The sequence below is a fragment of the Bombus flavifrons genome, chromosome 16 (assembly GCF_040668555.2).
Source record: "Bombus flavifrons isolate JBK064 chromosome 16, iyBomFlav1_principal, whole genome shotgun sequence".
Classification (NCBI taxonomy): Eukaryota; Metazoa; Arthropoda; class Insecta; order Hymenoptera; family Apidae; genus Bombus; species Bombus flavifrons.
Window position 1 is genome coordinate 6,427,742 of NC_138457.1, and position 27,125 is coordinate 6,454,866.

At 38.2% G+C, this 27,125-nt stretch overlaps 1 protein-coding gene across 1 annotated transcript in view; it reads left to right on the forward strand.

Moving 5' to 3' along the window:
• RhoGAP100F (Rho GTPase activating protein at 100F) overlaps positions 1-27,125 on the forward strand; it is a 63,560-nt gene that overhangs the window by 10,362 nt on the left and 26,073 nt on the right. The window contains exons 2-3 of the mRNA XM_069129771.1: positions 5,625-5,727; positions 10,567-10,810. Coding sequence (XP_068985872.1) covers positions 10,592-10,810 — 219 coding nt within the window. The 5' untranslated portion in view covers positions 5,625-5,727; positions 10,567-10,591. The remainder of the gene's footprint in view (positions 1-5,624; positions 5,728-10,566; positions 10,811-27,125) is intronic.

Genomic DNA, 27,125 nt, shown 5'->3' on the forward strand with positions numbered 1-27,125 from the left:
AAGCGGGATGAAATAATGGGAAGGAAAGAAAACTAATTGCGATTAATCATCTGTGGAACGACTTCTTTTCATTGTCTAACTAAAATGTAATTTGTTAATTTACAAATCCATGGCCATTGACTTCCATTTTTCAGAAATAAAAAGTCCAAGGAAAATAAAATTTGAAGAAATAATGAAGAAATGAAAAGTAGTTGCGAATAAGTGCCCATTTTTATTGACTTCTATTTTCTAGAAAGCAAAATTCTAAGTAAAATAAAAGAAATAAATAAATAAAATGAGATTATTTTCCCACGGAACGCCTTAGAAAATTTCTGCACACAGATTCATTTTCATTAATTTCCATCTTGCAAAAGCGGAAAAGGCAAACGAAACTAATTGGAAGAGTAGACTACTAGTTGCTTAGGAAATGTCCTCTTTCCAATATTTAACAAAAATCCTATATCTTAAGCCTGTCTACATTGATTACTAATCTCCAAAAACGAAAATGAATGAATGAATGAAATAAAAAAGAAAGGATAAGAGGAAAAAGGAGACTAATCTCGATTAATCGCCTACTAACAAAAGCCTTCTAATCAAAATTACACTTTTCCATCCACAAGTCCATCTTCATTGACTCCTAATCTTCAGAAGAGAAGTTGGCAAACGAACCAAAGTAGAATAAAAGAAAACGAAATGAATAAGGAGAACTGAAAAGAAACTCAAAAACTGACTTCGGTCCGGCGGAAAAATTGATTCAGCGTAGTGTGGAGGGCCACGGCGAATACGCGAGAAGAAGAGCCGGGGGCGCGTGTGCGCAGTTCCCTCGACCAACATGTCCGCCCGGGTACTCTAGGTAGTCGTGGTTATGCGGCGCGGTGCGTTGCACACCGTCGTCAGGCGAATCCTCGGTTTTCCGTGCTGCGTACGTCCGCGAGACACGCGTGTCCCTTCGATGACCGGCTAAAGGGCCAGGATCGCTGAGTCGTCGCCTCCTGGTGATTGTGGCTGGCTCTGGTACGAGTTCACCGAGGGTAGTGCACGAGGTTCCGAGCAGCTGCGGGGAGGCTGGAGCCGCGACACGGACAGTCAGAGTGCTGCTCGAGAGTGGAGAATCGCGGGAGAGCCAGGGAGAGACAGGGAGAGACAGAGGCTTACTGGAGGTGAAACACAAGCGGGCAAGAGAGGGAGAAGCTTGAGGCAGGCGCGCGTATTGATTCCCGCGTGGCGTTTATACGGTGAGGTGAGAAAGCTGCAACCGGAAGACTTGTGCCCGCTTCCTTCTTGTTCGCTGAAAAAGTCGAAGGAAAGGCGGACTGGGCCAACCACATTGGGTTCCTGGCTCTGAAGCTGCTCGTCCTTCGGTTACTAGAGAAAGGTACGTTGCACCAATGGACAAACCGGACGGACTCTGGCTGGTCACTTTGATTCATTCAGTAGAGAGCTGTTTAAGAGAGAGAGTCGGCAACACGCGCGTCTTCCTTGAGGAGAGAGAGAGAAAAGAGGGTAGTCAGTGTTTATGTGTACGTGTAGGTGTATGTTAGTACGAGTCGAGGGAGGGTCGGTTGAAGGCACTCTCGAAAAAGGGTATATCGATCCGCTGGTCCGGGACCATTGGCTCTGGCACGCCACCACGAAATCGTGCTTCACCCGACCCTTCTTCCCTTTCTTCACCCTTTCTTCGCCGTGTTTCTATGTTCTTTCCACTCGTTCTATACTACTGTACGGTATCTCTATTACCTACTTTTCTTATTTATTCTTTATACTCTTCTTTTATATCTGTTCTTGCTCCTTCAGTATATATTTTGTGTTTTATCTCTTTTCGAGGTTAGCGAGTATATGTTTTATTATTTTGCTTCCTCTTTTATGACTTTAGATGAAGGGTACGTAGTTGGTTGCTGTCATTATTCAAAGGATAGTGGCAGGTGTTACTTGATTGACGTAAGGAACACAGTGAGCAAGATCCTGGCTGCTGCGATGCTCTTGTTACTCTCGCCCTTAAACGTATCCCTTATCGATCCAGGCCCGGCTACATTGCCGTACGATCCGAAATTGCGCTCCACGAGCTTCTTCTGCGTCCATTGCCACCTTATCGACCCTACTGGCATCTATTTTTCACAGTCGGAATCGCTTCGTTTTGCTCTTCACCGTACCACTTCTTAATATTCTGCGTCTTCAACTACTTTAACTACGCATATTGTTTCAATTAATTGGACGATCGCCTGTTTTCAGCCGAAATCTGCATATAGAATGTGTTGGAAGATTATCGCGATATTTTAAAGAAGAGAAGAAAGCGATAGCGTTTTTGGAGGCTACTTTTTATATCGTGACTTCTAACCGGCTATTACACGAGGAAAATCCATAATTAGAATAACGACACCCTTAGGGCGAGACGCGGGGGAGCGTATAAATAGCTTTACTATCCTCCTTCTATAACTTTCTTTGAAGATAATGGGATCGTTAAACCGGTACACCTATCTCCGCTCTAAGAAGAATATAAAAATTCCAACGCTACTTGTGCTGGATGCAGAACCGAACTTTCACAATATTCTTCGCCTTCTTTCTTTCTTCTTCTTGTTGAAGGGAAGAAGAAATTCCAAGATGGTGCACAATTGTAGTATCTTCCCCCAAGTGGTTTGTCTTAGTTGGTCAGTCAGGCTTGGTCTGTCCGTTTCTATATTTTCCATTTGCTAGTTTTGTGCTTCTTCGTTGCCACTGGAGGCTCTCCTTGTCTCTTCTGTATCGATAGAACATGAAACGGAAAGCGGAATCGAGGAACGAAGTTCAGGAGAACCAGTTGAATGTCGCTGATTCTTTGCTCGAGTATAATAGCATCGACTGTAGCTTGTAACAACTCTGGTGCATATCAGCACTCAAAACAATGTTTTCTTCTATGAAGAATTTCTTGAGAATTTTATAGTCATTAAGAAATATATTCATGTTTGATGATATATATTTTCTTTTTCTGAGAGAGCTTTCTTCTTTTCACAGTTTTGACTTGTTTGATGAAAGAAACTACGTTTATGTGGAATGACCGTAAACGTGTATTCATTCTGAAGCAGAGTTCCGCATCGTGCCTTTGTTTATTCATGTCGCTGCACTCTGGCTCAAAATAAATAATGAATGAAGCAAGTAACGGTAAAGGGGGAACTGTATGCGAAGAAGTTCCAAATATCATCCCGCGCAACTCTTAAATGATATTAAACTTTGAGTAGAAGATTGTCTCAAGATCATTTTGTACAAAGCACGTAAAATTTGTACCACATACGCCGCTAACTAGTCAATTTTTAAATATTTAAAATCACTATTATATACTATATTACATCCTACACTTTCACGATTATTTTAAGTAGCACCTGTAGTAATCAATTTAACAAACTTTTAAAATAATCTTCATATATATATTTTAGGCAAATATCAATTCCACTATTAAATAACGAAATCCATAGAATAGGCAAACCTCAGGTACAGTTTTCAATAAATATCTCAAAGTATCTCAAAATATCTTAAGGTAATTTATTAAATTATCATATTTTATTATTGACATAAATATTAATTATGTTACTAAAATCTTTAGATTAAATAATTCTGAGGAAAAATTTTAAGCGGAAAGCGAGGAAAAAGAAGACGATTGAGTTATCATCCGGAGGATGACTGATATCACATGGACCAAACGGCGATCGAACCGCCCTTACGACAAAGATTTTGCGCAGTAGTAGGCCCCCCCTTTTATTTAACGACGGCACACACACGTCGTCGCGCAGTTTGAGACCGCGCTCGTCCCCCCGTGGAAGTCGTCGCCTTCCTCGTCCTCGCGGAGAGAAGGAAAATCGTGTGCCGCGATGTTGGGCGTTAAGTGGCGTGTACGACGTTGTTAAGATACGCTTGGCGTGAGCCGGTGTAGTTAATCTCGCGTGCCTCCTCGTGGACAGCTTTTTTCAGTTCATTTTTTTGCCCTTCTTTCTAACGAGCTGTTGTGTCTCGCCGGAAAAATTTCGCCGATTCTGTGTGAGATACTAGTGTGAATCGTTTGGGCGCTTTGTAGATAGTGTTTGTGATCAGGGAATCGCCAGCTCCAATCTGTTGTCTGAATTGTTTGGTAAAGTAGTTGATACTTCCAAGATTTCAGTTACCTTTATCTATGTCGTTGAAACTGAACTCATTTATTAGGAGTTCGAGTGTTGAAAATTTAGATAGTTGGATATTTGATGTTGCGAGGAATATAATTATAAAACTTTTAATTGTAATGCAATTGATAAAACTATTTGATGTATGGAATTGGTGGAAATATTCAAAAGAGTATAATATTCAAATATACGTAGTCCTGTAGAGAGAAACGTGTATAAAGTAATTAGAGGATCATGTGCTGAAAATTTTGGATATTTGGTTCTTTATAATTTTCATTTACTGAGGAAGGAAAAGCGTGTGTAAATTAATTAGACGATCATGTGCTGAGCATTTTTGAAAAATTAAATACTTAGTGTTTAAAAATTTCAATATTGTATGTAATTGATCAAAATATTGAAAAGAAGTATATCTGGCATGTGGTTATTTCGAGATAAATTGTACGAGCAGTCTGTAATTGTTTTATTGGAAAGGAAAGTGAAAAGAACGACGAGTGATCAAAAGCACAGTGCTCCTGCAGCTTTATGTCATATTGAGAACTCCTTTGCTTAACGCTGACGTTTTCCCATGGAGTTGTCTGCAAAGTCGAAAGTCCGGGAAGCTTTATTACTCCCGCCTGTCGAAGCCAAACTTCTATGCAAGTTTTTGAATTTTCACATAGGAGCTTTAAAACTTATCGATAACTTCCAGGAATTTGCTTTGAAATTCTTCTCTCTCTCTCTCTCTCTCTCTCTCTCTCTCTTTCTCTCTCTCTCCCTCCCTCTTTGTTACAAAGAAGGAAATATAGTCTAGGTTAATATCTAGAAGAAGTGAATCTAAGTAGATATTTGCTTCACGCAGTAAATATTATAAAGGGTACTTTACTTTTGATCCTTTCCGTATTCTTTCACCTTTAAATTTCCCATAAATGCATGGAAATCAGCAATCTACTTGTAACACAACCTGAAATAAAATACAGTTTCAGAGAGTTTAGTTTCAGCAGTTTACTAGGTTATAGAATTTGTAGAGTAAAGAATGAGATGATATAATAATCTTATTCTTTATATAAAGGTTTCGATGGAGCGCTTGTCGACGAGCAACCCGTCATACGCTCCTTGTTTCCGTGGGGTTTCGGTGTATGGGGGATTGCTCTTCAGCTGACGCCCAACACTTGCATCTTTAAAGCTTCGTTACTAAAAAGCAAAGTCACATGGAGTATACTCTAGAAAAATACTTATTTTTCATTTTACCATCACTTTCTGTTTATTCAGCAGAATTATATTTGAAATAATAATAATACAATACTGTCATTGTTGATTTGTAATAACACAGCAAAAGATACAGTAAACTCTAATAAGTAAAATAAGAAAGTCAGATTGAAGTTTTGAAATTCCAAAGTGCTCGATACTTTACTTGATCCGCCTTGCGATATGCCTACATTATCTATTCTAAAAATATAAATATGTATTATACCAATTAATGAAATAACTAAAAGTCTCATTAAATACCTACGTACTAACGAAACTATTCTTATTTTGTTTCAGGAGAGCGCGAGAAGGTGATCGGTGGACCAGAATGAGAGAAGAGACCCAGGTCTGCTCGAGCAGGGACCCGTCGGCCCTTCGCGCGAGAAATGATTTTTAGAAGGTACCGATCAAGCACGCCACCTATATCTCTTCTATCACTTCCTGTTCTTCTAACTTCTTTCCAAACTGCGAGAACTCTTCTCCAAGTGTGCCCAGAGAATTGCATCGATTGGAAATTACTCTGGAAATACGAGTAAACCTGCATGGCATGCCACCAACACACGTTTTCTTCTTTGCAATTCAACGCGATATTTCTATCTGAGACGAGCGTACAGGTGCCCTCTGTGTCAAGCACGCCGCTTGTACTTCGAATGACCATTAAACATTCGCTTCTTTTGCATTAGTTATACGTGATAGCAAGTATCAAGAAGAACTAGATATGGTTCGTTCAGTTATTCAAATTACGTGTGATTGATGAAAATTTTTATTTACTGATTTACTCAGACCTATGTAATTAGACTCTTACAATCTGTTTAATGTCTCTGTAGCTGTCGAATTAATTTATTTGAAATGTGTGTAGTGTGTACTGTAACTGGGTGTCTTATAATTTCTTCTCTTTTTACGAAAATGTTTCGTATTTTTTATAATTAGGATATATATCCTATTTGTATGTACAAAGTTAGAATTGTGTTTAGGAAAGGTTTTTAATCTCGAATCTTGAGACACAAGTGATTTCTGGTTCAAAAAGATTGCATGAACGGTGGAACTTTTATGGATTCACGGTAGCAGAAGAGCGTCCATGGGGAGCACGACAGTTTACCCTTACACGTGCATCAGTATCATTACGCTGCACGTTTTTCCCCCGTGCGAGTATTTCCCTGGAACAGGTTTGTTGCCAGAAGTATCGCCAGGGACCGATTGGTCGTTTACTGGAGCAGCGTAGCACCGTTATTTATGAGCCCTCATCAAGCTACTTAGGGCCACAGAGATGTAGTAAACTAACAAGAGAGAGGAACTTCCTACCTTCATTAAACTCAAAAATTCCTAGGGCATTAAGGTCCCATTCAAGATTATAATTTCCTCCTTTCTTTTTTTCCTTATTTGGTAATTGTATCTAAAAGTGGGAAGATTCAGTAAATCAGAAAGAGCTAAAACATCTCTACTCATCGTGGTACCATAATAAATGTGTCTTTTCTTCTAGGCTTCGAATTTTATTGAATAACCTAGAAGTTAGATCATCAAGAGATATGAAAACTATAGGGAACCAATGTCACTACAAAAGTATCTTTTCCCCTAGCTCTTCAACTTTACTCTCTTCTTCCTCAATTTTTCACCAGTTATCAGCAATTTGTTTCCTCTTACTTATTACCATAAGTTTCCTAACCACTCAAAGATTCCAGGCAACTTTGTCACTGATTGCTCGAATGAAGTCGGTAAGGTTCAGACGAGATTATTCCATAAATTGTTCCCATGCACTAGGAGCTAACCCCCTTTTTAGGGAGAATCCGTGAAAGGGAGGGTAAGGTCAAGGTTATGCCACGACAGCCGCACGCGGTTGAGGATTTCATTGATTCTTAATGAGCCAACGCGAGCTTGACACAGAATGTGTCGTATGAATAGTACCACCAATTGAATTGAAGACCGAGACATTCGGTCGGTGATGGACGTCGCTTATGAGATTCCTGGCATAATTCTCGGTGGCCCTAGGTCAACTGTGATTGCGCACAGCCACGTGCGATCGATTATTCGGTTACCATAAAGGGGGCTGGAAGCGTTTTGTTTCGGCCCTTATTCACCTAGTGATTTAAATACACTATCCTTCTGCCTGCTACACATCGTTCCAATCCCTTTCTGATACTCTTTCAAGCGGAATCTTCTTAGAGGTTAGGTTAGGGTTCGCGTCGACTAGATTAGGATTGATCCTTTGCTTATAATAGAATTTCACTTCTCAATAGTTGACGACTTATAATTGTTTGAACAATTCTGGTAATTTTTTAAGGAAAATCTATCGAGGTTAGGATAGGTTCCATGATGAGTAGGTTAGAGAATTAATCCTTTGCGAAGGTTAGTGAGATTTTAGTTCAATGTTTGATTTGTTATGCTAATAGCTTTTTAACGATAGTTTTCTGATACTATTTTGAGAAAAATCTTCTTGAAGGTTAGGTCAAAGTTGGCGATGAATTCTTAATAAAAGCTAAGTTTGCTACCTAATCTGGTGTCAAATAGAACTTTACTAGAATATTTATTGAGATTAATGTTTTGTAATTTGTAGTGGATTCCAATGAGATGATAATATTAGAAGAAATATTGCAAGGGAGTATCAGACACGCAGAGAGTGGCCTAATAACTTTATCTAGCAGCCAGTCGATACCAGGGTGTGTTAATTTATTAATGGCTAGGATCCATCCATCGGTTCCCAGATGATCGAATGATTTTAATTTGGCACGCGATACGATGGCCTCGTTCTACATTTCCTGCCGATCGTATCTTTCGTTCGTCTACATTTGTTCCATCCGAAAATAAAGATTGTCCACGGATCCATCGATTACCGACGCCCTTCGACGCTTCCTCGTTCGCTTTCCACCTTCCGAACTACGTCGAGATGAATTTTTAATAACGCGGCTGCAGCCCTGATTAAATCAAGGCTCATTAATTAACGCTGAATCACGATTTCCGCGTGTGTAATGGCGTTGTTCAGCGCGCAAACGAGAAGTCTCCACTTCCAACTGACTCCCTAGTCACCTAGGGAATTTTATCCGTTGATTCTTTTATTCTTATTTAAGGATTAGTTAACATGAATAAATTTGATATTTAATAGAATAATATGGAATAATAGTTTTCATAAAAAAATTAGTTAATTAATATTTTTCATGTAATCTCAGGTACACTAGCTGCCAAACTTTCAGAATCTGTAGATTAAAAATTTTGTACTGGATAAGAATTCTGAGAAAATTCACAAAACTTCAGCCGACAGAAAAATTCTCTTTCTAATAATTTCGCTTTGCTTTTGTTTTATTCGCTTTACTAACCACATTCTAACATTTTTGTCGTCATCCTAACTTGGAAAATTCCCAAGGATAGGCAGAATCGCTAGTTAAAGAGAACTCTAAACAGTAGAATGAAAGGGAGAAACTTCTCTCCAATAAAGTGTACTCGCGTGGAGGATATCAATAGCAAATAAGGTTCGCCGAGGCAATATAAACAACAGTTGTTAGTGATAAAATGGGAACAGAAAATAGGGATTTTAGGAGGGCAACCTTGAACGTGCCTGATTCAGGGGAGTGATAGTAAAAAGACTAGTGATTCCGGCCAGTCACCTATCAGCTGTCGTAGACGTCGAAACCTTCGTGTTACGATCCTCAAATTGGTTTCGTAACCTGTCTAAGCCTAATGAGTTTCAGCCTTCAATTTCGTGGTTTTATTACTATGCTGTTTGCTCAACTTATCCAGTTACCTATTTATTGGGTTCTCTCGTTTCAGTATAGGGACTGTTCTTGAAAATTTCCATTGCAAAGAGATTGAAACTTATAGGAAATATAATTAGAAATCAAGCAATCTGGCAATTAGGAAAGTTTCAAAATTCAGAAATTGGAGAGTTCGTATATTTGAGGAATGCAAAGTTTCGAAATAGAAACGAATATACGTATATCTAATAAAACATATTGCCTGTTAATGGATTACACGTACCTGGCTTAAGATTAGATCAACAGATCGATTAGACGTGACTCTTGGCTTAGATCAATAATAATAAAGTTTGCACAGGAAAATAATTTTTCATCGAAAGTCTCTTTAATCTCGCAATTAACTACGAATGGGCAAGAAGTATGTTCGTTAAAAGTATAGTTGATTGAAGAGAGTATAATTCTTGAAAACATGTAGCTTCATAAATGAAGAAGGATAGAACTGACAGTGTCATGTTAAAAGTTTTCAAGCAGCGAAGGTGTATGGTTGCTCATGGTGTCGGGATACCCAGAATGTATGGCGAAGATTATAGAGACGTTTAATGTGTAGTAGGAGTATGCAGCCTGTGCGTTCCTCTCTTTCCCCCCACCCGGTACGTATCGATCGATCTGTCCTGCTTTTCCAAGGGGTAAGGAATGGGTGGCGACTCCTGGCATCCTTAGCTTCAGCAAAAATTTGCGACTACGAGGCTGCTCTGCTAACAAAGTGCATTAGCCGTACGGCAACACCCTATGGAAGCCTTTTAGCAACGACGTGTTACGTAACGGTGATTGCTTTTGATAGCCTTGTGTGTCGTGCCGAGAGCACATGAAGATTCCGAAATTCCCACCCACCCTTTAGCCTTCGTGGTTCATTAATTAATTCTTGCGGTCAGGCTCCCGGCTTCTCGAAGAAACTGATTTAGCCGTAGCACGACCCTAGCCGCAAGGTGTTGTTTAAATGCCGAAGAAAAAAACAACAGGACGATTGGGCACTTTTTATAGGAAATTAAATATTAAATAAATATTACAGAGATGTGTGGAAAATTGTAATTCTCGGATACTGGACAATTTGAGTATCGAAGAACTTGGAAACTCGAGGCTTCAAATACGCCAAGATCCTAAGACCAAGATCCAAGACCTAAAACGTGTAGATTCGGAAATTTGAGAATCCTGCAGTTTGAATGTTCAAAGATTTAATTTGAAGATTTGGAAATTTCAGGATCTTGGCATTCAAACGTCAAAGGTTTCAGAATGTTTCCAAAAACTCCAAAGACCGATAGATTGGAAGTTTGGAAGATTAGAACTATATCAAAAAATGTCCAAATTTGGGCCTTCCAAAGTTTGACAACGTTGAAACTTGGAAATTCCAAACTTACGGATTTGCCAAATGACCACTTCCTAAGATCCCTCTAATCAAAGATAATTCTGTTACGTCCCATTTTCCTTGTTCAAAACTAGTCCCCAACTGATCTTCCTCAAATCATTAGCCTTTTTACTAATCGATGATTGAATTTCAGGAAGAGGGCATGACGCACCGAACTCATGCAGTGGCGAAAACACGTGCGCATCAAGTACGGTGGTCGAGTCGGTGTCGGTCAAGGGCAGCGGGAGCGGGAGCAGGTGCAGCTGCAGGTGCGCGTGGTGCAGCTGCAGCGGGAAGGGGGCGCACGACTCAGCTACGTCTGTCATCAGCCTCAACTCTCGTCGACGGCTCGCCGCAGCTGCAGCGCAGCAGCCATGCTCTGCTGCGGCCGCAGAAAAGTGAGTACCAAGCATCGTTCAACCCTTCAGGATTGCATGCTCGTTACAACTGCAACACCCTTGGTACTTCAGCCAAGGAAACCCGCTTTGCATGGAACCGTAGGGACCCATCCTCGGCTGATGGGGCTGAGATCAAGTTCGGAGTTAATAGCTTCGAAGTGAAGCCGTTTCAGTCGATTACCACTCGAACCTCCTAATTGCCTACGCTTGCGTATTATTTTAGTAACATACAATGAGGACTGTGAATCGAGAAGACGCAAAATTAAGGAAACCTAAAGTCGGGGAAATTGTAAACTGGGGAATCGAAATGTAGAAAGATCCAAAAGTGGACAGTCGAAAGTAGTAAAGTCCTAATTGGGTACAGTTAAAGCAGGAAAGTTGCAGGAGGAAAGGTACACATTGAAGGTTTCCAAATTGGGAAAAATGCTAAATAGAAAGCCCCGAAATTGAAAACTCCAAATTTGGCAAAATTCAGAACAAAAGATCCCAAATATCTAGAATGTAAAAATGGTCTATATAAATAACAGTAAGAATCCAAGACTCGTGATAGTATCACAATAGGAGAGCAAGCAAGAGAATGGTAGATTGGTGTACTTCCGCGTGTCTTCGATTACTGGATTCAATTTACACTGGCTGCGTCCATCGAACCACCTGCACACGATTGCATCTGTGAAATCAGATTAATCGGGTTAATGTCACGTGCTCCCACGAGCATGGTCCAGTTACACAATCCTACCACCACGTGGCCTCATCGTCAATGTTTATTTAGATCCATACGATGATTAGACCATCCCGTTTCCTTGGAAACGGTTCTTGTTTCATTTTAGATGTAATTTTAGCGTGTTTGCCAGGTAATGAGAAAGTTGAACGATGTTTCCCCAAGTCTGAACCGTGGAGAACCATTCTAGGAATATTTTGTTATAAAATAGCGCCACTGTTAAGGATTTCACTATGTGGAAATGTAGATATTTATATCCTAGTTTAAGTTTAGCCATAAACTTTTTTTCTGGAAATTTCTTTCAAAATTTTTTAAATTTTCTTTTAGGAAGCGTCACGTATGAAATTTCAGATAGGAGATAAAAATATAACAAGAAAACTAGAAATCGGCAAGATCTAAAATAGAAAAGTCCAAACTGGGCACATCCAAAATAGGAGAAATCCAAAAGTGAAAGATCTAGGACGAAAAGCCCAAATCGGAAAAACCTGAAACAGGAAAAGTCCTAAATGAGAAACCTATTTCTGTTAGGAAAAAAACTCCAAAATATTTTCAGTTTCTTGTGTAGAAATTATTCGTAGACACAACGACGTCAGAGGCTTGTACATTTTTGGCTTCAATATACTTATTGATATTCGAAGTGAAATATCAAATTTTCGGTGAATGCGTTACTACATGGAAATCGAAAACACAGTTCCGATATACGGTTGGCGAATATCGGCCCGTTATAAATCAATATCGAGATACGGAGCGGAACAGCTCGGCTTTTATCATATATATTTGTCACGCTCCCGCCCACAAATATCCGGCAGCTTGCCATTATTTTCTATTCCAACCGATGATGCAGGACCAAGCAAATAAACGTGTGCAACTCCGCGATTGATTTCTCGTCCAAATCATCGCACCAACTGTCGATGATTATTATTTACCTCACGTTTCTGCCGATGCCTCTGAAAATCAGAATATAGAGACGTAATGTATCTCATAAGTTTCCATACTAAATTCGCTACTGTACTTAGTGATTAAATACCATATGAAAATATAGCGTATTCGAACATTTTAGAAGCTTTATACAGCCGTATACCATTGGCCAAGAATTTGGAATCAATTTTTCAATTATAGTTATATTAATTCTTAATTAGAAATTATACTAATTAATTAATTAGTAATTATACTAATTCTAAATTAGAAGATATTCCATCTCTATTGAACTATCGTCTGTTCAAATTTTTAGCTTATACAACACACTAATCCCAGTTCCACGTGGATAAATGAATAGAATAGATAAATGGATTAGAAAATAAGTTTAATCAATCTTTTTCATAGAGAATCGTACGAACTTTCTGTACATATTGGATACGATCTTTTGTTCTGCGAGCTTTATGGAAAAGCCCGGGTATTCAATTCATTTAGCGCTATTAATAGAGCACTCTATCAAAATTTGATTGACATCGTTTCAAGGATTTGTGAAAATATAGGTCAAAAGCTTAGACTCGGTTATAGGTTTACCTTTAAAAGCTATCATGGTTAACATTGTGGCCCGGTAAATTTAAACTTGGTGAAAGCAAAGTTCCATATAGAACGCACGAACCTAGCAAAACTACAATAACAATACAACTAAAGAACAATATAATTCCAGGATAATTCACCATGAAAATATGTCCCTGTCCTTCGACTTTGCTTCGCTTCTTGACGTGTCTATGACGAGCGTGGAGATGGTCTTTTGAAAACGAGTCATGTGCACAAGTTCACTGGGAAGCGAAGACAATGGGGTGGACAGGGTGGAAAAGAAAAGACAACGCCCGTCCTGGCACAGAATACGTGGCACAGCTATGCCGCGTCATTTTTATATTGTTCCACTCGAAAACAACCCCACAGTCTGCCCACGGCCTGGAAACGTTTCATCTAGCCTGCAGATTTCATCATCTATTATTTCACGTTTATTATCTACCGCGTTTACGCTTTATTAAACCCACCGCGTTGCTGATTAAGTTTTATCAAGTATGATTATCCTCGTTTTAGATTAGGGTAGGGCCAACTGTGTTCCTCGCTGGTTTCCACGACGAATATTCCTCTCCTGAAGAATTTCGGCCAATTTATCATAAACGTTGTGGAAGCTTTATTTGCATCGGAGTTTATTTTATTTTTTACAGTTTAGAGTTTGTAGAGTTTAAAACCATCATCTTCGTTATTGCTTTATTACTGGTTAATCTTCGTATAGGGTGACTTATGTATTAAAAAGGAGGTGTAGGAAATGCTAAAAATCTATAAAAATAATATATTGGATGAAGGGTTTCTGGAACCCTGATAGGAGATCCTTTGTTGGACAATTTGGTTAATTCATTGGTCGATGGTAGCAAGATCAATTTCTGATAGGTTTTAATTGATCTTTTATCTTATTCTATTTCTATTTAGTAAAAATAGAAATTTAGAAATGAGGAATAAAATTCATTGTAAGATTGCTGGTACTATATATCAAACAATTTTAGATAAGCACTTTAGGGTTATATACGTATATTGTTTGACCTGATCTTGGTAAATATGCCAAGGGTTAAGCGTGAACCATGGCATCCAGCGAATATCGAGCATGTTTCCGGGGCCACGTTCCATGGTGAGCTCGGAAACTTTTCACCATGCTAGCGTGAAACGGCGTGCTCATAGTGGCTGTGTGGAGGCCCTTCCCAGAGGGAGAGAGTGTTAAAAGTGCTACACTGGCACAAAGGGGGATACTCCCTTCAGCAGGTATCAAAAGCATCGCGACAGTGTGAAGGGGGATCCCCCTTCGTTGCCAACCTAAAGCTCAAAGCGTTCAATTTCAACGCTTCCGCCGGAATTTTCCCGTGCTTCCTCTATTGTTGGCGAATATTCTGATCAACTTATTAATCCGTAATATTAAGTCAGCACTTTTTTCTCTCTTCTTATCCTCGCCATTTGTACAACCTGGTCCAAAAGTTTGCATATGTGTATATTCATTAAACTCAGGAAATTACAACGAAGCGATTCAGTTAATTTTACACGATATATTACAGTTATTAAGAGGAAAAAGTTAAACAAATTTTTGGATTACAAAAATTTACAATCGGAGAATTTTGGATTATAAAAATTTGGAATAAAAAAATTTCTAATTATGAAAATTCAAAATTGAAAACATCGCTTTTTAATTAAGCAATTCCCGATATAAAATATTATATATAAACAATTTAGTGATAAAATGCTTTTTATGGTTCGTTTGATAAATCAGATAGAGAAAGATTGATGGTTGTACGTGGACTTCTGTGACTGAGTGTGAATGCGATAAAATAGTTGTGGGAGGATGCTAGAGGAAAAATAAGACACTAATGGCGGTGCGAATGTAGCGAGAATAGCCAAATGTCGTGGCAACGACGAATAAAACTGTCACGGGACGAAGTGGCTCGCGAACAAGTTTATTTAAATTCCACTAATGACGTCATTAAAATAATAAACGATGTCATTTAGGCGCTTCTGCTCTTCCACGATCAGAAACTCCGTAGGAAAACTTTCTCTCCCTGTATAGACGCCATTTTCTGTCGAAAACTTTCGTCAAAATTCGATTCTACATTTTCGATGAAAAAAAAGTGATAAAAACCAGAAATTAAAAAGTTTCGAATTATCAAATTTCATGATATAAAATATTAAGTACGAAATTATTTTGTTGGCACGTTAATTTTTAAAAATTTGGACAGAAAGTTTTTTGGCATAAATTTTATTAAATCAATTTTACTTGTAAAATATGGCAGATTTTTCAATTGTTGAAATTTGAAAGGAGAATGAAGCAATAAATGAATGAAGCAATAAAGCAATGAAGCAATAAAGTTAAGTATTGGTTAGAATTTTATTATAACTTTCTAGGGATCCCTAGGATTATTCTAGGGACAAATTTGGTTTTGATGACAAGAAGTAGATAACTGACATTGTAAAAGCCAGTTCCGGCTTGATGTATTTCCATAAGCCGGCGTGTAGATTTCCGGAAGCCGGCTTTACGTTCCTTCCGCGTATCACGCGTGTCGACAGCTCGAATATTTTGCATGCTTCCGCGAAAACTCGACGTTGTAGTCGTTGCAGTTGGAGTACATTACGTGCGATCGAGCACGCGATACGGATATTTCGTAAGGATGGCCGTGGTATAACCGGTGTCTCGAAAGAAATCACGATCTTAACGTTTATAATGTTTATTATCATTCTTATATACTTCTAAATTTTTATAATACGAAACTTTATCATTTTTAAAACTTTTCTAATTTGAAATTTTGTTGTAATCTGTAAAAAAAATGCTGTAATATGCAGCTTTTTTATTGTAAATATTTATAATTCAAAACTTTCTGTTTCTTTATAAATTTATTTCTTTGGTCAATTAAAATCTGCAAAGATTCTACTCTCCATTCGTAAATAAAAAATTAAGAGAAAAAATTAAAAGAAACGTTCTATCTATAAAAGAAACTAGTCACTACATTTATTAAGAATTTAATAACGTCGATGACGTGTAAAATTTGATTTTACACTTAGAAATAAGAATATAGAGCACGACGTATATTTTCGTCTGTAACAGAAACCTTCATTGACAAATCGTATATTTGGATTGCATTCCCATTGGAAAATCGGTTGTACAACCGATGTGCTACAAATTTAGATGTGATCCGTCTGCTTCTTGAGTAAATGATTCAGCCACGACCCAAATTTCTTTTTGGAGCACGTTGTAATACAAGAATCCATATTGCAGAAAAAAGATTTCAAGTAATATAATTATACGACGTATCGTGTATCTGGTTTAAATTAAATAATCAGTTTTACGCCAAAAGCTATATCAAAAATGTAGCAAGAACTTTTTCATTGAAAAGATTCAAGGGATAGCTGTTTGGCATACGCACAGTTTTTCTCAATCCAATTTTTTTAAGAACAGTTTGTCCTACGAAAAAATTGTATTCTACATTTTCGTTTCAGTTTTTTATGAACTTTAATTTGGCTTTCAATTGAAACGTCTATCTCTTTTTATATCAGAGATATTTCAAGATATATGAAGAAATAGCGAAAAATAGTATTTTTAGATTCCATGGTGGTGGAAATTTGAAAGACATCATTGAATACGTGTCAAAAACAATTACCACTTTTCGCCTATCCAGAACACTGGCTTATTATGGCTCGTTCATCTACTATCGACATCAATAGCGCCGCTATCGATCAGGGACACGCGATGAGTAACAAATTTCTGCGTAGCTCGTGTTTAATGAACACGTCGTCCTTTCAGCGCATAATGGTTTTTTAATAGTTGCTTGCGTTAATTGGTCGATATTCGGGGATAATTGGCCCACTGAATATTTTAGAAGCTTTTGACCTATTCTTTTTGATGAATACGGGTACAATTGATTTCTATATTTTTCTTTAAGTCTTAAAAAGATACTGACACATATATATAGGGTGAAAGATATAACTAAAACCATTTCAATTATTTTATATATAATGAAAATAAAATAATAACATGTTTAGTGAAACATAGCTGTGATAAAATTTGAATGATTTTGAAGGGGGGGGGGGGTACATAATTTGATATGATTAATTTTATGTTAATGGATACTTAGAAAGTGGTGTATGAAATTTAAATTTGTTTTTAGAAAAATTTTAAAGATGTTAAAAGAAACTTCAAAAAATGGTATTTTCCCTTTTTTCGTCTTAGGCTACTTAACGGAAGAAACGGTGAAGCGAAGAACGTGGAACTGTTAAAAATATCGTACGTAGAACCGTGGTTTAGCCTTCACGACAATGTACTTCGCACGAATCTTCTCGTGAAACACCCGGGGCGTTCGATTCGAGCTACCTTACTTCCAGGAAGATTTAAATATTAGATTGCCATTCCGGGAAAGAAGTACCACTGCTTTACATTGCAATCCGGCGATTTGCTTCGCTACAATGAAGCTTTTTCTCGTCGAGAATTCTTATTTCGTTCTAGTCCTACTTCCATGGAATTTACTCGACCTGAAATACCATAGAATATTGGATAAATATTTTATTTCATAACGCTAAAATATTCTTCGTGTGTAGATAAAATATAAGAATAGAGGAAATTCAAAGAAAGAAGAAAATTTCTACTAAATAGAGAAATTAATCCGAAGTTATGTTTCACATAAATTTATTTCTTATTTATCGATTTCACTAACATATGCTTTCCAAAATTTCTAATTTCGAAAGGAAGCGAAAAGTATACAATATCTAATATGAATCTTGTCAGGCGCCATCTTGCCTATCAATACTATTTGAGGTTATGTCACATACTGTATTTTCCAAACATTAAGATTAATAGATAAGGTAAAATCCTCAAAGGATAGAAAAATGGTAAAATTGAAGAAGAACGTGTCGAATTAATTTCCATGCCTGATACGTAATTTCAAAAGTTTCCTAAAAGAAAATTGTAACGCGTATATTTCCGAGTAAAGTTCATCACCAGGGACAAGAAGACCTGGTGGTTGGGCAGTCGCATTCCGAGACAATGGAAAGAGTCTTTTTCAAAGGGAATGGTAAAAGAATAGGGAGAAAAGAGGGAGAGGTTGTGAAGAGAAAGAAGGTTGGACGAGCGAGTAATATGCAGAAGGTCTCGACCATCCTTTGATTTTAATAGATCGGCCAATGAACGAGGACCCCTCCGTTATAACAGGTTAATGAATAGCCGTCCATCTTAACGCGGCTCTAATGCGAAATCAATATCTAATTATCTTTCGCTGGTCTCCGTGGCCCCTTCTGCCCTTTCCGTTCTCTCGCCGTTGTTCCCAACAATTGATGTCCCTTACCGAGCTAAAAATTATCCGGAATCATTACTGCTAACCAAACAGGCGCGACTAACTTGAACAAAATGACTTCAAGAGATGAACAAAGCGGCAAACAAATATTCATTGAAATTAATGGAGGGTGCTAATAAAATTATTGCAACAAGATATTCAATATTCAGACATTAACTCAAAGTGGAGAATTTAATTTAGGGAAGCAAATCACAAGCCTCTGGAACTCAATTAATAAGTAAATCCATATTTGCATCTCCCTGTCTCTTCCTAGCTCTCCCTGGCTCTCCCTGGCTCTCCCTAGCTCTCCCTGGCTCTCCCTGGCTCTCCCTGGCTCTCCCTGGTCATTTCGCATTAATTTAGCACTTAGAATGAGGAATTTAACTTAAGGAAGCAAATCACAAGTCATAGAAACTTAGTTAATAGGTGGGTTTTTGTTTTACATTTTGCTTAAAGGGTTCGATATAAAGAAGTAAATCACAATTAGCCAAAGCTTGATCAACTTCATCTGTAGTTAGATCTTTCTCACTCTCCCTGTTCCTCCGTGGCTCTTCTCTTTTTCCAGCCTCTTTACTTCACTCCTCTCATTCGGTTTGAACGACAGCATAGCCGCGACGCGACAATTGGTCCTCAATTATGAAACCTCCCTCGTCAGGGTAACGGGTGACCCGGAAAAGAAGGGTGGCGGAAGGCCGCTAAAGGACGCCTCGCACACGATCAACCACCCGGTTACTATCCTCTCGAATATGTGTGGGGTTGTGTGTACCCGATCGAATGCTTCGTGTGCATGTACTTTTCGTGTCGATGCTAAACCGATAAAGGGTCGTCGCTATCGATAGGGGACTATCCGTTTTCTAACCGGTAGCTCGAAACTATCTGTCCTTTAGCCATTATTACACACGATTCTATATGCAAAATCAATCATGTTATCGTTAAACTGTCTTCATTTTTATCGTATCCTACTAGCGAATATTAAATAGCCATTGTGTATCGGGAGAAATATTATTCGATATCAAAGATAAATGTCGAAGCGATATTACTTTTGCATGGGTACTTCTGATACCAAATTTCAGAGATCCAAAATCAAATCAAATCCTGAAGTTCACAGATGCAAACAAAAGTTGAAATTCTTCAAGCTGTAAGCTGATACAATTTCAATGAAAGACCTAAATGTAAAATAAAACGCTTCGAATGGTAATATCTTCTTCAAATCTAAACTTCTTACAATACAAACATCCAGGCATATCAAAACTGAGAAGTTTAAATTCTCAAAGCACCCAGCGCATCTCAAGATATCAAATAACATTTTTTCAAATTCCAATCGTTCAAACTGCCAATATCTCAGAACCTAATCACTCAAATGCTTCAAAGTTGAAATGCCTAAACCTGCAAACACTCAATACACGCAAACGCCAATAATTCAAAAGCCACTTGCAGTGGCAGAAATTCTCAAAAGAAATTCGCCAAACCTCGAAAATTCCACGTTACTCAAATAAAACCGATCTGATTCGTTTGAAGATAAAGCGTGGAACGCGGAAGAGACGATCAGGGTGCGAAGACAAAGGGAGTTACGTGGACCGATAAAAGGCGTTTCGAGTGCCCCCCGCCTCCCCCCGGGTGATTAACCGTGGCCTTCCGAATCAGCTCTGAAAACGAGTGATTTTTAATGAGGTCGAACGTCCGTGTCGACGTCGACAAACAAGAAACTCTCATTCAACCGGCTGGTATTGTCTCCACGATTGCTACCACCGATCTATCCCCTTTTCACCCTCCCCGCCTATCTCCATTCTCCTTGCAACGCCCTCTTTAAGTTCTTGTGCCCTCAGGCTGGCTGCATCCTTCCCCAAGAGTCTTTTCCGTGAATCTTTTCATGCGTTTTCGCGGTGAGCCACGGCCACGAGGGCTCGTTGGGGGTGGCACGAAAGAAAGGGTAGGAGAATGAGGGACTGAAAAAAAGAGAGAGAAGGGATCGTAACGATCCGACTGCTCCAGTTCCGGTATGTGGAACGTGCGAGAGGGATAATTGCGGCTCGCCTGAAAATCAAAGGGACTTCCGTTTCGTCCGACATTTCCACCCTCCGACGTTTTCGCCCCATTTTTTACCCCTCCGTTCCCATTGCCCGTTCCTCGACACTAGCGCGCCTTTATTGTCAGTGTTTTTTACTTGGGTTTTAGACCATAGTAATTTTCTAGGCGAAATTAGTTTTTGGTATTTGCAGTTTGAGTTTCTATTGGATTTGAGAGACGTGGTTTTATCGCGATTGACGGTCGTAATTTGCTGCGTATGAGAATGCATGAAATCTGCAGTTGAATCTTCCTGCTTTTAATTGTAATTCTTCCGGATTATTTTCTGTTCTTGGGTAATTTAGTTTCTTGTAAAACCATCGGATTATTTTGAATTCTTTGGCTGGATATTAGAATCGACGCATACGTTACCTCGTTTTAGTCATTTGATACATATTTGGGTCTCCCTCTCTCACCCTGATTATGTAGCCTTAATTTTGCACTTAGAGTGAATAATTGCAGTTAAGAAGCGAAACACATGTTACTAAAATAAAATCAGTAACTTAATCCACATTTAGATCTCTCTGTCTCTTCCTGTCTCTCCCTGTCTCTCCCCGTCTCTCCCTGGCTCTCCCCGATTATGTCGCTTTAATTTTGTACTTACGGTCAATACATTCAACTCAAGAAAGCAAGACATTGACCACTAAGACTTAATAAATGGGTTAACACATAATCGGATCGCCCTGTCTCTCCTTGGCTCTCCCTGTCTCTCCCCGTCTCTCCCTGGCTCTCCCCGATTATGTCGCTTTAATTTTGTACTTACGGTCAATACATTCAACTCAAGAAAGCAAGACATAGACCACTAAGACTTAATGAATGGGTTAACACATAATCGGATCTCCCTGTCTCTCCTTGGCTCTCCCCGACTCTCCACGGCTCTTGCCGATTATTTCGTGTTAATATTGCACTTAGAGATATAACACTCCTGTAGCAACCCATTTCAGCCCATATACTCGCCACTGCATCTCATATGTTGTAATGTCTGCATCCCGAAGAATGCATTTAAAAATACCAAGCCAGATATTGAAATCGTATATTGTCGAATAGAAAATGCTTGAAACGTTTCGCATACCTGCCCATAAAAGGAATTGCGATTCCACGAGACGGATTTGGCACAGGCGACTGTGAGGATTATTGTTTTTGAATAAAAATTTTTCCACAAAATCGAACGGAAAGGAAAGGACGCACTCCACGCGGCGGACGGAAAAATATCGGTGACAGCGATCGCTGAAACAATCCATGCGAGAAAGATGAGTCCCGGGTGTCCCTCTCAATTCCATGTTAACTCTCGCCTATAAATCCTGTTGGTTGTCTATGAAAAGAGACTCGGAACCGTGTGATTAATTTCTATGGTCCTCTTTCTGAAACACTTCATTGCTTGGCACACTCGGTCAAACACACCTATATCTGCTATAATCTTTGCTAAATATGAATTAGGGTTTTATTCGATGAGATATTCAAGAAAATAAATCAATTAATGAGGAAACGTTAGATTTAAAATTAGAAATATAGTAACCTGTGGAATTTATAGTCACTTTATTTGTTTAAAAAATAAAAATAGAATCTGTAAAATAACATTTATGGATGGTAGAAGCTTTAGTGGATAAAAGAGAGATTTAATGTAAACTAAGTGAAAGATTATTGTGATGAAAAATTGTTTATGCTAATGTTTACTAAATAAAGCTGCAATTTACAATTAGTACAATTTTCGCTCATTTCTCTCTATATATATAAAGAAAAAGAGGAACTAGTTGTCTAAAAATAGAAGGATTTCAAAGCTAACTGATATATTGATTATCTCCCCATCGGAGAGTACAAAGTGAAAACGAAGAAACGAGCATGAAGTAGGGAAAATAATCCTGACTGGGGCACGAATGGACACAGAGCCACATGGATTTCTCTGCTTATTGTAAATGGGCCGCGTATATTCGGCTTTGAAGAGAACTCCGTTTCATTTCAGGCTCGTTGGTCTCGTCTCTCTCGGCTTCTCCATACATGTGTTGGCTGTTGATTCCGCTGGAATGCTGTGTGTCCGATATCTTTGATATGCATCGCGAAAAAAAATGCTATGGGTCAATCGTGCGATGTGCATGTTAAATGAAGAAATAAGTGAAAAAGGTATCTGCGAAATCCGAAGGATTTTTAGCTTTGATACAACAGACACAGAGTTTAACAGACGTGAACTCTATCGTGGATTCTTTTTCTCTTTTCCTTTCATTCTTACTAAATGTTACATTTTCTTGCTCATTATTCAGTCACTCTGTAATTCCTTGATGCTCAATTGATACTGTATGACGATTAGCTACATTTGTTTATGTTATGTTTCTTTGGAGGATTTCAATCATTTTTTATCCAGAAAGGTTTAGCAACTTTGAGTTCTTCTTTTTAAAATATGTTTCCAATGTCTGATCTTCATATTGGTAATTTGTGAAATATAATCTCTTGACATATAAGGGTACTTTACAGAATTTTCTATCAGTAATTATGCATTAATTAATTAACATGTATTTTTGCTATTACATATTTCTTTCTTTATAGAATTCTGTCTGTTCAAACCCGATTATGGAAGAAATAGAAAATTCTCAGAAGTAGAATACACTTGTCAAAATCTTCCAATCTAATGTATAGACTAATTTAGTTTGATTCTGTGGTTCTGTAAAATTGGCAATGAAGTGCAATCTACACTATAATCAAATAAAATATAAAAATTAATATAGTAATCAATGACAAATTCTGGTTTAAATCTAATTTAGCAATAATAAAATATTTTGTGACGCTCTCTTGTCTAATCACTGTACGTAATTATCCAATCTTAGCTTAGTTTAAGTTTGTGGTCCTGTAAAATTGATTATAAAGTGTAATGTAAACTTAGCTACAATTACTGTGAATTTATATGTACAAATAATGACAGAATCTGATTCACATGTAATTTTAAAAGTAACAGAAAATTCTTTCATACATTGTTTATTGTAAGTAACTTGGTTTATATTTATAATTGCGTAGAAGCAAACTCAAAGAGTTAATTGGCGAGTGTTCTCAAGAATATGGCGAAAATCAAGACAATTAGAGTGATTGCCCGGGAATAAACCACGTCAACGTGCATACGACTAAATTTATTCCGGTTGATTCGGGAAGATAATGTAATTACGGGAGACGTCGGCGAACGTTCAAATTATCTCCAATGTGCAGCGTCGAATTGAACATATGCGCTGTGGTTGCGAACGATAATGTCCAATAATTTAGGCCACGGTCTATGACAGATTTTGCAACCACAGTGTCACCGAAAAATTATCTTAAAATTACTCTGATTAACAAATTACGTTCTGTATCTCTTTAAAAATAACAACTTCTCGCTTTAAAGAAATTCCTGGCTTTTACAAAATTAGGCTTAAACCTGATTTCGCAAAATCACACATTCTTATAACAATCAACAAATTTTGACAAAATACTAAATCATATGTGGCTTCCAAGATTAGGACCAAATGAAATTTTACAAAACCACGAATCCCAATCAAACGTATTAATTGTGATAATCTGGAAAACTAAGAGGATGCAGCAATTATTCTAAAAATGTTCCATTACCTTGAACAACCTAATCGCAAATAAATTTCAACAGATTTTAGTTTCTCTTCTTCGTTCTGCAATTTTATAGCCAAAAATTGGCTCCCCCCGATTTTTAGTTTGATGATGTTTCAGAGAGAAAGGAATAATGCACGATCCGTAGCGAAGACGATAAGATCAACGGGATGAACGTTAGCCGTTTTTGATCTTGAACTTTTCAAAGGGTTTGCCACACGTTTGACATTTAGCGGAGGCACTCGGTTATCTACTTTAGAAACCGACGATCGATCCTCGACATCATTCTATAACCTTTGACCGAGATGCTTCGACGGATTGAATTACTCACGTTCGTCCAATTACACCCAATTTCATGAACTTGCTACGTATCTCCATTATTCCTCCTATCTGATCAATCAGGATGTTTGACCTAAAGGCTGGTAGAGTCAGGCGATTCCTTGAGAATATTTCACATAGACGTCTCTGTGATTATTACTATTTCTTATTCTCACTGTCTATCAGTACTTTTGTTAACATTAATTGCCGATTTGTGTTGGTAGAATTTCTGTGAAAATGTGCAGAATCGAGAGCATGTTGCGTATAAATGTTTGTAACAAATTTGGAAAACGAGAGAAGATATTTTTTGAAGAGGAAGATTTAAAGAAGATTATCGAAGAGTTTCTTATTTCTTACTTTCTAGTCTGCTGCAATTTTCGTTAAAATGCTCTCATTGAATGGAAATTTCGGCTGAAACGTTGCAATAAATTTAGTTGAAACAAAGGAAGATTCGAGGGATCATAGGAGGATTGTTCATTTTTTCAGCTTTCAGTTCTCACATTGACGAAATTCAGCCATATTTTGGCTAAAACTGTGCAACACATTTAGAAGACACGGGTAGTTATAGTTAAAGACTGCACGATGAAATTTTAAATATTGGAAAATATTTGATTTTCCACGGTATTGGACTGTACGTGGAAATACCATATCACGATTCGTGTGAAATCACTGTAATAAATCTGAGAGGCAATCTTACCGAAGGTGAAATTTTATTGGTGAATTCCATTGGAAAACGTGCTTATTAAAAAATTCCACCGTGTATAATCTGGCTGCAAAGCGGAAGAATATTGGAAGGCATTCCAAAGTTTAATGAGACTTCCATCTTAACTCTTACCTTTCGTGAATCATTAATTTATATATACAGGGTGGTTGGTAACTGGTGGTACAAGCGGAAAGGGGGTGATTCTACGCGAAAGAAGAAGTCGAAAATATAGAATAAAAATTTTTAAAAATAACATCAATCGAGACGACGATCTACAGTGAGATCCGTTATAACGAGACGCGATAAAGTGCACGCGTACCGAGCGAAAATTTAAAGTCGATTTTCTCGAAAACAAAGCCTCAAACGAAAAATATTTATTCTATGTTTTCGACTTCTTTTTTCGCCTAGAATCACCCCCTTTCCGTTTGTACCACCAGTTACCAGCCACCCTGTATATCCATTACAAGAAATAAATAATGGTACTGTAATATCATAAAGGAGTTTAATTTTAGATCGATCGAAAATAGAAAAAACCGTGTATGTCACCTAGTTCTTGCAGAGGTATGAGAAAAACGATAAACAGCGTTAGAACAAAAGGACGGTTTCGGTTTTCAAGGAGAGGTGACGGAGAGGTCAGAGTATGCGAGTCGAAAGGCGTGTGTGTTGCGAGGATCAGAGCGAATCGAGTCGTCGAAGAGTAGAGTCGTGAGAGTTGATCGAGTTGTCAGTGTGTAGAGTTGTTAGAGTTGCTGAAGAGAGAGAGAAGACGAGTATCGCATTCAGTTTCAATTAAACAAACGTCGTTTTCTGTCCTATTAATATATGTATATTTAATTTGCTATTAATAAATTGTAAGTAATCGGGAAAAATTTATATCTTAATTTCCACGATGCTACAGTACTTGTGACAGTGAAGAGAATGGTAACTTTATCAAACACAACTGTCAGCTGCTATAAAATACTATACATTTGAAACATTAAGTAAGCTCGAGCTTTTGAATAAATTAATTATCAAGTTTGAAACACGTTTGAATTAATAATTACAATGGCTTTCCAAGTACCTTGTTCTTCTTACGTTTACAACAGAAATAAAAGTTTCGTAATAATTGAAAATCATCCGTTTAACTAGAAAATACACTTAGCATCTATATTTATCATACACCTTCTTATCTGGTTATTTATGGCAGACAAATAGTTGCAAGTGGAAGCACGATCGTCAAACGGATTTTAAGGAAGGCGACAAATCCCAGATAAGACAGTTACACGTAGAGGATTAAATTGAAAAACCATTTGAAATGGCGTCGAAGAGACACGGGGAACCGATAGAGCACCTAATTGCCGCAGAAAATTCCATGCTTAATCCTCGGTCTACCCCCAGAACGACGCTAGTTTTCTCCTACATACACACAAGAACACACATACACCTGCCTAGCCAGTCCTTTCACGCAAGTTATTGGAAAAGTTGGAGCACGGGGGTTCCTATTGGAGGGCGGACACTGTGCGCATTTTTATGCGGGACGGTGCAACAACCTTTGTGAACGAAAAGCCCTGGAAATATCATTATGCCGCTGTGAATTCGCTGGAATGTTTGCACGTCTCTCCCACCTCGTCATCCTCGCCATTATATTTTACAAACTTTTATATTGGATGAGCAGCTTGTTCGTTTGTTAGTTTCTTTATTGAAGATACGGTTATTAATGTTACTCTATTCTGACGATCGGATTATTCCAGTGAAATTTGTAAAAGATCGAAGGAGGGAAGATACTTTTATAATCTGACGGGACAGAGCCAAAGGGAAATTATGATAACTGGCAAGTAGAAGATATATCAGTAACATCGATAAGGACATCGTCAGTTAAGGGCCATTTGGAATACACTTGGCACCTGGATTCTCCAATTATTCGACGAAATCGGATGAAAAAGAAAAAAAATATGGCGCGAAGTGTCGAGAGAGTGCACTCTCGCCGGACAATTAATTTTCAAAGTGTCTGTCTGGCCGACGGAAGTTGGACAATTTTCGAGGCGGTGATTTTCGGAAACAGCCGCGGAACAAACGAACGAGTGCACTCGTAGTTGCCGAAAGCGACACTCGCGCGTAGAGTACGCGTAACAACGGGCAAACGACCTGCACAACTTTTGGTCCCGCGTCCACGTA